This window comes from Octopus bimaculoides, chromosome 4 (genome assembly GCF_001194135.2).
Source record: "Octopus bimaculoides isolate UCB-OBI-ISO-001 chromosome 4, ASM119413v2, whole genome shotgun sequence".
In the NCBI taxonomy this organism is placed as follows: domain Eukaryota; kingdom Metazoa; phylum Mollusca; class Cephalopoda; order Octopoda; family Octopodidae; genus Octopus; species Octopus bimaculoides.
The window spans coordinates 52,788,261-52,800,253 of NC_068984.1; the positions used below are offsets into that span (position 1 = coordinate 52,788,261).

The window sequence follows — 11,993 nt, forward strand, 5'->3', positions numbered from 1 at the left end:
ACTGGCTTTTTCCATCCTGCAGAAAAAAAGTTAATTCAGTATTGCTTGTAAGTGGTATTCGATGGAGCTTTATAATTATTAACATTTGGTTTAATTTAAATGAAGATTTATTTATTTACAAACTCTTGTCTAGGTTATGATGAGTGTTTTGTAACATGAATTAAGCACTGTTATGTCCAATAATAAAGTGGTCATCAGAGGTATTATTGCTGTAAATTTTGAGAGCTTGCTTTGTGTACAAAAGCTAGTGTGTGATGAAACTGCTATACCAGGGTAAACCACCCTGGTATAGCATCTTTTGCACAGTTTTGTTGAGATTTGTAGTCTCAGACAGTGAAAATTAAAATTGGAGTATCAAGATTTAGTGATAAAGTCCTTAAATACGTGTCATAAACTCTATTTTGATTTAGTGGCATGTTTAAATCAAGTTAAACCTGACTACCTCAAAGATTGCTTTTAGTCTTGTCAGATATTGTTCTAGAAAGAAAAACCTTATGCTGAGAGTAGATACAAAAAAAATCTACTTGAATATTCTGAGTTTATAGAAGTAGGCTAAAATAATTAAAGTTTTCCTGGGTGTTTACTTCATTTTGAATTTGTATTGTACATATTTAGAAGTGTTATATCTTTTAATGATCAGAAATTGACCTGATTAAAACATTATGTAAATGGAAACAAAGAATAAAGTTAATAGTACAGAACTTTCATTATCATGATAACTCATATCAAGCATTTTAGGTAATAAACCAAAATAATTTTATATTTATAAACATTTGTCAAATTGCCTAAAGTATACCATATCTGCTTGATCAATTGTAATGTACTTATTAAGCACATCTTGTAAAAATGTTTCCATTTGCAAACCATTTAAAATAAATTAACTATAATATGCATCATGAAAGCTTTTGCACCAAATTCTATAGTTTAATTTATTAAATTTTTTTAATTCATTTTCTACATTCTCAAATGTAATTCGTTTTTAATAAGTTTAAAAGATGACTAAAACTTTTATGACAATATTTTCTAATCTTTATTGAGTACTTATAAATATTTTCTGCAATTTCATGATGCATCTTAATTCTGACGGATTGGCTACATAACTTCATTTTAGCTATAAATACATTTATACATACACATATTTTTATTTATATATATATATATATATATATATATATATATATATATAATCTATGTGTATATATGTCTGTGTGTATGTCTGTATGTGTATATATGTGTTTTTTTTTCGTTTTTTTTTTAGAATAGTGCATGTGATAGTATTGTTTAAAACAATTTTGTTACTTTTTAATTCTTTGGTTGAGTGGTGACAAGATTTTATTTTACTTATTCTATTTCTTTATTAGATATTGGTTTTGTTCCTTTTTTTTTTTTTTTTAGAGATTAAGACATTTAAGATTCAGTGCCATATACCTGCTTTAATTATTTAACAATTCAAAATTAGCTTTAAGAAAACTGGCTGATCTGTAACTGTTAGCACTCATTTTGAGTTGTAGCCTTTAGTTCAGGAACCTTCAATATTCACACCAACATTTTCTTTCAACTTGTTGATGTGATGGTTTTCCCATAAACCAAAAGCCAAATGCTTTCATTATTCAATCAGTGGATTGGCAAAATCAGACTTCAACAAACAAAATGCTTTGCTATATTTAGTTATCTTTTACATTTCTGAGTCTTTATCCCACCTGGGCCAATGAAATAGAGAACCAGGCAATCACTAGTGTGTGACTGCCACTCCATTGATTATGATGACGAGAGCTACAGTTGATCTGATCAACAGAACAGCCTGTTTGTGAAATTATGTGCCACAAAGTATCACAAGGCTGGCCTTTTGAAATATAGGTACTACTCATTTTTGCCAGCTGAATGGACTGGAGCAATGTTAAATAAAGTGTCTTGCTCATGGACACAATGCGCCACCTGGAATTGACCTCACAACCTTGCAATCGTGAGCCGAATAACTGGGGTATAGGTGATTGAGTATGCCCTTTTCCCTACCCACCTCCAAATTTGTGACCATGTTCCAAACATCAGAAACCTATATTCATATGGTTTAAGGTAGTGAGCTGGCAGAATCATAAGCATGCCAGGCAAAATGCTTAGCAACATTTTATCTGTAAGTACCAGTTGAGTACTGGGGTTGATGTAATTAACTTACATCCTCCCCATAGTTGCTGGCATTGTGCCAAAATCTGAAATCAATACATCATATTATGTTCAAGATTTTACTATTTTAATTACTGTTGTGGATTTATATAATTCCAATAGTAACTCCTTCAAGATCAAATGAAATATTTAACTTATTTTTAAAAGTTATCTGTTGTGTAATTTATTGCATTAACCATGTCGTGAGTTAATATTCTCTGCAGGTGTTATTCTGTGCCTCTTAAGATATTATTTTTACCAACTGCATGTTGCCTGATATCAAACACTGAACCACACTATCTGCAATATAGTGAATAACATTGAATAAAGGAAGAAATTCAATGTCTTTGTTTAACTACTACTGAATCTAGAGTTAAGCACTGAACTTACCACTTCTTGTAACTTGTAGACATATAAGTTCTGGATAATTTTTTTATATAGATTCTTAAAATCTTTTTTTCTTGTTTACCAAGCAAGAATTTTTTGTCTTATTTCTTTTATTATTATTTTTATTTATTTAGTTTAGTTTAGTTTTTGCATGTATTATTTTATTTTTGTTGCATCAATAGTAATGATGAACAGAGAGGTTTTGTAAATTTTTCTAAGCCTACTCATTTTTCCAAAGTTTTGGTATACTTTGAACGTTTATTGGAACATAAATCAGTCATTTGTAACAACTTTCAAATATTTAAATTTCTTAGCTTTTAACAATTATTTTCAAACTTAAACTTCAGATTTCATGTATCATACTTTCTTTAAGAAAAAAATATAAACTTATCTCCATCCAGATGTTGATAATCATCTATAGTTAGACATATTTGCATGTGTAGAAGTAGTCGCTTGATAAATGCAAAATGATGGCTATTATTTTATTAATGAGATAAATTACTAGGTATAAAATTCTCTATACATGTATGTGTGTTCATATTGCTTGATTGATTAATAATAAAATACTAAGTTGAGTAATTGACAGAATCATATAGTCTTGTGATTTTGTAGATATGTTGTCCTAATATGTCAGACTCAAAAACATTTTGATAGCAGAGAGTTTAAGAAAGTTGGATGTTACTTATTAGGATGTCAGTGTATAAGTCTCATGAACTGGTAGATTTGTATGCACTTTGCAGAAGTGAGTCTGAATACCAGGAAAGTCTCATATTTTTATATTTAATATGCATGCACATACGTTCAGTTGTGTGTGTGTGTGTGTGAATTCATTTAGTTTATAATTACAGTTGAGAAGTTCAATGTTACAATTTGCCACTTTCCTGACATTGTTCCATAGATCCAGTATGTTTAGATTATTTAGATTAACCTATGCAGGGGATGAAAAATCAAACATCATAATGGAGTGCCATTGCAGTGTGGATGTATGTTGGCAATCTCTAGATCTAGTTAATTGTGATATTTAGCATGGAACAAAATTCAAGAATGCAATTGTGCCAGTGTACTCCTTGTTTTCTATGTTAGGCATTCTTTATTGAACATGACCTGGTCTGGTGGTGAATAATCTGTTTATTAGTACTTGAGATTAGTAACCTTGAATGAAAAGGAGTAGCATTTTCAACATGAAACTATACACTTGTACTTTCGGTTAAGTTATCTTTAGAAATTTTGTACTTAGATTAACAACTAAAATATTGCCAGTGGTTTATTTTCAAATGACCAACATAAAGAGTTTTTCTTGCCATGAGAATGCTTTTTTGCATGCATGCAACACACTGATAAAAGCTTATATTGCAATGTATATCTGGATAATTTTAATCTCAATGTTTCTGAAATCTTTTTATTTCAAGAAACATTTTACAAAGATTGAACCTTATACACAAATGTTGCAATTTTTATATAATGACTTGGAGAAAGTATGTTACATAAAAGTATAATTGTTTTGTCACCACTAAACTGAAAAAGGATTTTGATAACATTATCATCCATCATTATATTTTAACATTTACACTACTGGCATAGTTTAAAAAAGCAACATCTAATTATTACTGTGTTCACTTAATATTATTCTAAGTCTTGTGCATGTGATTGTATGTTCTGCTTTTGCTGTGGTGGTGACTAGAGCTGTCCAAGTGTTGAGAAATCGCAGCTCCATGGACGATGACCGCATTTGTGATTTGGAGCAGAAATGCAAAGATGCAGAGCTGTTTGCTTCTGAAAGCCAGAAAAAATATGATGAGGTATGTTGTACTGGCCACTTAGTTTGCATGCACTTGTTGACACCATTTTTTCCCCATACAGAGCCAAGAAAGCACTTGAAAACAGAGGTGCACATGATTATGACAGAATCTGCTGTCTAGAAGATATCGCAAGAGAAAACACACAAACAGTTAATGATGCAGAACAGAAATACGAGGAGGTATGTTAACGCGAGACGTATTAAGCACGGTTAATTTAAACAGTACGAAAATGATTTAAAGATTCGGATGAAGAAGCAGACAGCTGTTTTGTGTATATATATCTCATTTTTTATTAATATTTTTATTTGTTTTTATTTCAGTGTCAAAGTCTTGTTGATTGTGAGATGGGGGTCACTTGATGGGTTTTTTTTTTTTTTTTTTTTTCTATTATTAATTGACATATTTCTTTCAGTGTATATTTTTTAAATGTCCATGAAGTTCATGTGCTGAAATTTGGCCTAGTACATTATTTAGATTTAACCTTTTGTTCTTCCACTGTCCGCTGGCAGAGCGCTCAAAGTACTTGAAAGCAGGAATCAAGTTGATGATGAAAGGATAGATCAACTTGAAGCTAATCTCAAAGAAGCTAAGTACATAGCTGAAGAAGGTGATCGCAAATATGATGAGGTGATTTTATGCACCAACTGTATGCATGCTTTATTCACTAAAGGTCTATTCACTGCAGTTGAACTTCATATTATCAACATAATATAAATAATGAAGCCACATCCGTTTGTAACATAGTTAACCCAACTAATACTATCGCCTGCGCTTTAATTGTACCAATTTCTTAACTTATGAGCAATATCTGTTCTGCACCACTAGAGGGCGCAAAGTGTTGGAAAACAGGAGCCAAGGAGATGAAGAACGTATCGACTTACTGGAGAAGCAATTAGAGGAAGCCAAATGGATTGCTGAAGATGCTGATCGGAAATTTGATGAGGTGACAGCTTGGTGTTTGCTGTGCCAGTCTGATGAATTTGGCAAAGTGTTATGATGCTTTCGGAAAAAAAAATGAAATTTTTGACCCAAATTTGGGATTGCATTGTTTTTGAAGCCAAAAAGTTTGCTTGGCACTTTTAGAACTCAGATGAAATATGTTTACAGTTCCAATTTCCTCAAAAAAAAAAATAGAAAAGGAAATATTAGAAGAGAGACAATAGAAGAAAAGATTGTGATTAGCATTAGTTGTAGATGTTAATGCATGAATTACAGATGTTTCAAAGGCATGTTAAATTACCTTGTTCATTGGTATTTAATTCAGGATAATGTGTAAAATGTAGGTAGATATATACAACTTAGTACAAAGTTATCTAACATAGCGTAACTTCAATACTAATTCTTAAGATTAGTTGGATAAGATTTTTTAGTACTAAACCCAGTTTTCTTACGACTTGATGTTTTCTTTTTGTGTGTATGTTTTTTGATAATTGAAATACATTTTGTTTATATTTTTATTTGTATTTTTTAAAGATTCCTTCAACTTGAATTTCATAACATTATTTTACTTTTTTTTTTTTTTTTTATCCAAATTAATTATCTATTTTAATTATAACCTTTTGGATATCTACTAATTTAGATATTTACATTTTACTATTTGAATCTTTTCATGATTTACTTCAATAATTTACTGATTAAAATTCATCATATTTTATAATTAATGATCACATTTTCATTTAGTTTAATTTTATAAAGGCACTATAATAATATACTTGACAATATAATTTGTTTCTTATTAAAATTTGGAGGAATCTTAAACTTGACATTTTTCAGATTAGATATTGATATAGTTTTGCATATATATATATATATATATATTTGTTTATAATTTTCATTTTATTTCGAGGCACCTTAAATCTCAACTTAAATCTTATGAGTTCCCTTCATGCAGCAATGTTCCAACTTAAAAATTAAGGCAAAACTATATTAATATCTAGTTCCTTGTATTTTGTCAGTTTTTTTTTTTTTTTTTTTTTTTTTTTTGGTTTGGCTTTATAGTTTTTGTTTTGTTTGGTTTGTTTGTTTTTTAAACTTGATCAGAATTATTGAAATTTAAAGCTATTTTTGGGAAACTTAAAAGGACATAAATTTGAAATAACCAACAAAGAAACAACAATATATTAATTTATGTATGCTTCTCTTACTTTGTAAGCTGAATTATTTATGATATGTAACTGAAGTGTGTATTTCTTTCTTAAAAGTATTTCTAAATTTAAATTTACTTTGTTGTTAATAATGAAATGGTATTATTTTTAAAAACATATTTCTATACATTGAGAGAAAAATACTATTCTTCTGTCTATATATATACATATCATTTTACAGTAAATACTTTTAATGTTAAGATTGTTAGGATTTTGCAAAATTATAAGGAAAACAATTTTTGCATGATAATTCTGTACATAGATCATAAAGAAACTTGCATGTTTTATGGGAATGCGTGCAAGTTGTGTGCCACTAATGTTCAGCTACTAACACAAACTCTTTAAAGAGCATAGTGGTAACACATCTTTCTTACGCAGGCTGCCCGTAAACTGGCAATAACAGAAGTAGACCTTGAGCGTGCTGAAGCCCGTTTAGAGGCTGCAGAAGCGTGAGTATTGTATTTTTTTAAAATTCTTTTCCTTTCACGCAGTCCACAGCTGACTTGCCTCCCTTTCTTCTTTTTTTTTTACTTTTATCTTTTTCACTAGACAGTACGCAGACTTAAAGTTGTTGAACATGAATTAGGAATTGCTGAAGAAACCAGCTTACATAATAAAAGGTTGGTTATTTGGTATCAGTCTTTCAGAGAAAGGAAAATGATATGCTATCAGACCCGCTGAATACTGATCTCTTGGCTTGTTAGGCCAGAGACAACTTCAATCATACCAACGTTAATTTTCCACAAAACCAACCTTGAGTAGCTTTCCAAGTTGATTATTTATGAGCTTTGAAACTTTTGGTCTGTGAAAGACTGGCAAAGCTGTACAAATGTGATATACAACATCCTAAGAGATGTTTAGTTATTGATTAGTAGTTTAGTTTGTTTAGTTCTCTTAAAATTTATAACACATACGCAAATTTGAAAAAAAGAAAATGTTTTTTGTTGAGCTTTAGTTAATTAGTTTTTGTTATATTTTTTGTTTTGTTTTTGTTTATAGTGTAGCAAGATTTAATTTAAAAGTTACATTCTTTTTTCATTATTTATTATAACAAAATTCATTATGTCTGCATATTTTATTTTTTAAGCAATCATCTCCTGTTTTATTTATTTGCTATGGAAACCTTTCAGATTGTTTCTGCATCTTGTTCTTTCTCAATTTATGCTAACCATTATTCTAGTCACTAACTCCATTCCTTACACTTTTTCTGAGTTCAATGTAGAAACTAGTTAAGTGTGCTTGGATTTGCTACCATTTGTGGTAAGAATTAATGCTGGAAATTAAACCCATCATAGAAAAATTAGAATTTACTAATGGATCATGGTGTTGTCTGATAGCATGTTCCATTTGCATAACATTTTCTCTTCCCTGCCTTTTTCCTTTAAATTGACATGAAAGAAAGAAGCAATAATTTTTTAAAATTCTAACAGATAGTTTAAATGTTATTTCTAACATAATGTAATATAGATGCTATAATATATTGACTTCAAACCACATCAAATTCATTATTGTCTACTTTGTATAAGTATTTCAATTACTATTTCTGCTTATAATGTTGCCAATCTCAAATTCAAAAGATAGTTATTGGCAGATTATTTGATGGCAATAATGTTTGATAGAACTTTGTCTAACTTCAGTCATTATTGCTTCTTTCTTTTTTATGGAAATATTTCCTTTTAATATTTCCATTTGTAAAATCTTAGAATGAGTATTTATTTTTCTATCAAAAGGCTTAAATGAAATGTTACAAATTTAAGAAATTGCTATTTTTAAGAAATTATTTAATATTGCTTAATACTCATTCTGTGATGTTTTTTTTTTTTTTTTTTTTTTTTTCAATAACGTGCTTAAAATCTGAAATAAAATCTCAACCATGATCAACTAAATGTCTCAGTAAAGAGAATATTTATAATTTTTTCCCCAAACATTCATGATACTAAGGTACATAAATTTGGGCTTTCCATAAAAAAATTTTTTTTTTTAAATGTGCCCTAAGATTTTTTAGGGAAACTAATCTCTTCATAGGTGATCAAATAAAAATTCTATATTATAAAATTACATTTGCGAATTTGAACCCTTTTGAAGTATAATGTGCCCTCGCCTATATTTGTTGCAATTAAAATAGCATTCACTGCCTTTTGCAACACCATTCTAGAAATTTGTCCATTGCAGGGTCTGAAATATTAAAAGGGTTGAATAAGATTAAGTTATTTTCTTTTTAGTTTTGCATTTTTACTCATTCTGCTACTTATCATCATCATAGTGCTTCGCTTCTTTTAATAGCAATAACTCTTATTATATTAACTCCTTGATTATACTAATTCTACTAATTAAAGCTGGATGATAACTTTCAATTCGGTAATTGTCTTCAGTTTCAAACAATCTTTTTACATTTCTCAATACAATTTCCCAATGCTGACCATATTTCCTACAGAATGCCAATGAATTAATTTCACTTAGTGGTTCAATGACACAGATAGCTGCAGAATAGAAGAATTTTCACCTGTGCTCATATCCTTTCATCTTCCTGGCATTGATAAAATAAATACCAGCTGGAAATCATTGACCAAATTTATTGAAGTCATTGAAAACAGAAATAATTTCTTATTCAAATGAAAGAAGTTATATTGTTTATCATCCATCTTATTTTAAAACTCGATTCCTTTTACTAACAACTTCACGAACCATGTTGTCCCACCTTTTTCATGCTTATCTCTATAGGACTATTTCTTCAGCTTTTAAACAACCCACCCATCCACCCACTTCCTGCTTTTCCTCTCTTAAAATTTTCACCCAACTTTTCATAATTCTAATATTTTTACCTATTTCTTTAAAACTCTCAAAGTTTTAAAGTCTCCAAATCTCCTCCACCCCATAAATGATAGCTTATCTCTGTTCAGCAGAGTTCACTGAAATTAGCTTTGATTAGGTGACACACATGGATTAATTCTGCTGACTGACACAACTATATTCCATCTTATTGATGAATTTTTATAAGTTACTTAAAGCATTATTTTGCCTGAGAAATTCTTTCCACAAAAATTTTTGAAAACAAAATTTCTTTTCGATATTTTTCATAAAAATCAGAAAAATTTAAGTTTTCAATGGATAATAAAAAAAATAAATTCAACTGAAATGAACAAATTATTTATCAAAATCTCACCAAAATTATTTGATAGAAAAATTTATATGTTATAGTTCCATGTTGAGTTGTCATCAGTGGAACCTTTGTTAGCATTTAACCATTCATCCTCCTAATACAATCCTGTGTCAGTTAGCTGATTTTCTTTGTTCTGCTGGCAAACCTTCGAAAGGAAGTTACTAGTCAGTTTTCCTAGCATGTGATTGATAGCATGTGTGCTGTTGGATTTTATAGGCGAGCAAAACAGTTGGAAGAGGAAATGACCCTAATCAATAGAAATCTCAAAACACTACAGATTAAAGAAGTAGAGGTAAGCTAGTTGTGGTAACTTGTTGGTAGTCATGTTTGATGTTTTACTAATTAGTTCTCTTTTTAAAAGTCTTCCTGCAAATTACTATCAATATATAAGGATGCAAAATATTTGAAGAAACTGGTAAGTTTTTGGAGGAAAGATAAAAATCTTAAATTCTTACTGGTATTTCAGATATTGTAAAAATTTGCAATCCTTCTATTTTGATATGTGATTTTGTTTATTTTTTTTTAAAAGTTTTTTGGTACCTTGTACAACAACAGTTTACTAGAAATCTCAATTGGCTTTTCTCTGTTGCTGGTTCTGATTTGGCTGCCTCAGAAGCTGTTTTGGCATAATGCTGGTTGTGGGCATGCACTGCCTGGACTAGAAATTTCAGTGGTCAATTATTTGGCTGTCCCCTCCCCCTTCAGATAATGATCCCTGTTTTCTCTATGCCATTACAGCAAAAGGCTTGACATTGAAGAACAGCTACATGTAGTTGGTAATACTTGCAAAACAATTGAGGTCCAATGCGAACAGGTAAGGTGCCAATGGGCAGGTTGCAATGCTATTTCTGATCATTCTGTATTCTGTATTACAGGAAAATCGTAGAGTTGGAGGAAGAGTTGAAGGTTGTGGGCAACAATATGAAATCACTGGAGATCAGTGAGCAAGAGGTAACGCCACACCTGCATGGTGTTCGATGACGTCAACAAGCTTGAAGCCTCTTGCATGATGAAAAAAAAAAATTAAAACTCAGCGCTTTTATATTTTCCCACCCTAAAATGTAGATTCAAACAACTTTTACAATAATCTATTAACAGTCTGAAATTTATTTTGAAGTGGATAGCCTTAATATATTAATATACACTGGGTTTTAAAGATGTAATTGAAGCCTTCATGATTATGATACATGCAGTGACTGATGAGAATTTGATATCTTTGAAAATTTATATGGTTTTCATTTAACCATCCATAAAGCTGATTCTACCTGAATCTGAAATTTAATCTTCAACTTATCTCAAAAATTTTTCACAATTTTAGTTGTAAAGCATTTGAATATGATAGTTTTTCTGATGGTAGATCATTTTACTCATAAATCATTGACACATAAATGATTTATTGTAATTCATTTGCTAAAATCTGCAAATAGACATATTGGAGCCGACTTAAGAATGAGGTTTCTAAAATAATTTTGACATTAACTTCTCAGAAATATTAATTTTATCACTAAATTTATTGTAAAGATGAAGTTTTTTTTTTTTAAATCATACATTTGGATGACATTTGATTGTAAAACAAAATATCACTTGAAAATTATTTTAGTATTTTAATCTTTGTTTTTTACCTAAGAATAGGTGGGAAATATAATTTCTAATATTTGAAACAAGAGCTTGCTTTTAACTTTGGTATGAAAAGTCAATGACTTGATTATTTTAAAAATTTCTTTCAAAAAGCAACCAATCCTTTAATTTTACTGAATAGAAAATTATGCTTGGATCTTCTAACCAGTTACTGAACCAGGCTTGAGTTAGGGAATCTTACAAAATTAACTTTTTAAAAAAATTGTAGCAATTAAGAAACACCAAATTCATTGTGTGGTGTGCTTACAATCAAGCAATGTGTGAATTATTTAATGATTAATACATTTTTTCAGATGTTTATAACAGTGCTTGAGACTCAAGTCATAGTGCAGCCAGTCTTCACATAACTACTTGACATCATCGTCATCATCCTTCAATGTTTGTTTTCCATGCTGGCATGGGTTGGGCCTATTTGATGTTTTAAATTCTGGGTTAACAATTTTAACTATACTTCCAGAAAATGTATATTCTGCTAATTTCTTGGGTCTCAAGCATAATTCCCCATTTGTAATAATGTGTTTGTGGGTGTCTTGTGGACTTAAAAATTGAAAACATTAAAATTGTATTTGATGCGTGTGTGGGTGAGTGTATGCATGTGAACATGTGTCTTTACATTCACTTACATATGTATGTGTTTGCATATTTGTATATTTATGTGTGTGTGTGTATATATATGTATATATATATATATATATATATATATAT

The 11,993-nt window shown here is 29.8% G+C and overlaps 1 protein-coding gene across 37 annotated transcripts in view; it reads left to right on the forward strand.

Moving 5' to 3' along the window:
- Nucleotides 1–11,993, forward strand: part of LOC106871823 (tropomyosin Tod p 1.0102) — a 50,078-nt gene that overhangs the window by 30,293 nt on the left and 7,792 nt on the right. For 11 of the 37 annotated variants that reach the window (XM_014918514.2, XM_014918517.2, XM_014918487.2 and 8 more), the window contains 3 exons: nucleotides 5,172–5,289; nucleotides 6,869–6,939; nucleotides 10,526–10,601. In XM_014918514.2, coding sequence (XP_014774000.1) covers nucleotides 5,172–5,289; nucleotides 6,869–6,939; nucleotides 10,526–10,601 — 265 coding nt within the window. Of the gene's footprint in view, nucleotides 1–4,228; nucleotides 4,347–4,407; nucleotides 4,526–4,855; nucleotides 4,974–5,171; nucleotides 5,290–6,868; nucleotides 6,945–7,039; nucleotides 7,111–9,866; nucleotides 9,943–10,388; nucleotides 10,465–10,525; nucleotides 10,602–11,993 lie in introns of those variants that run through there. The other 26 variants (XM_052967065.1, XM_052967066.1, XM_014918492.2 and 23 more) reach the window with 18 other exon arrangements.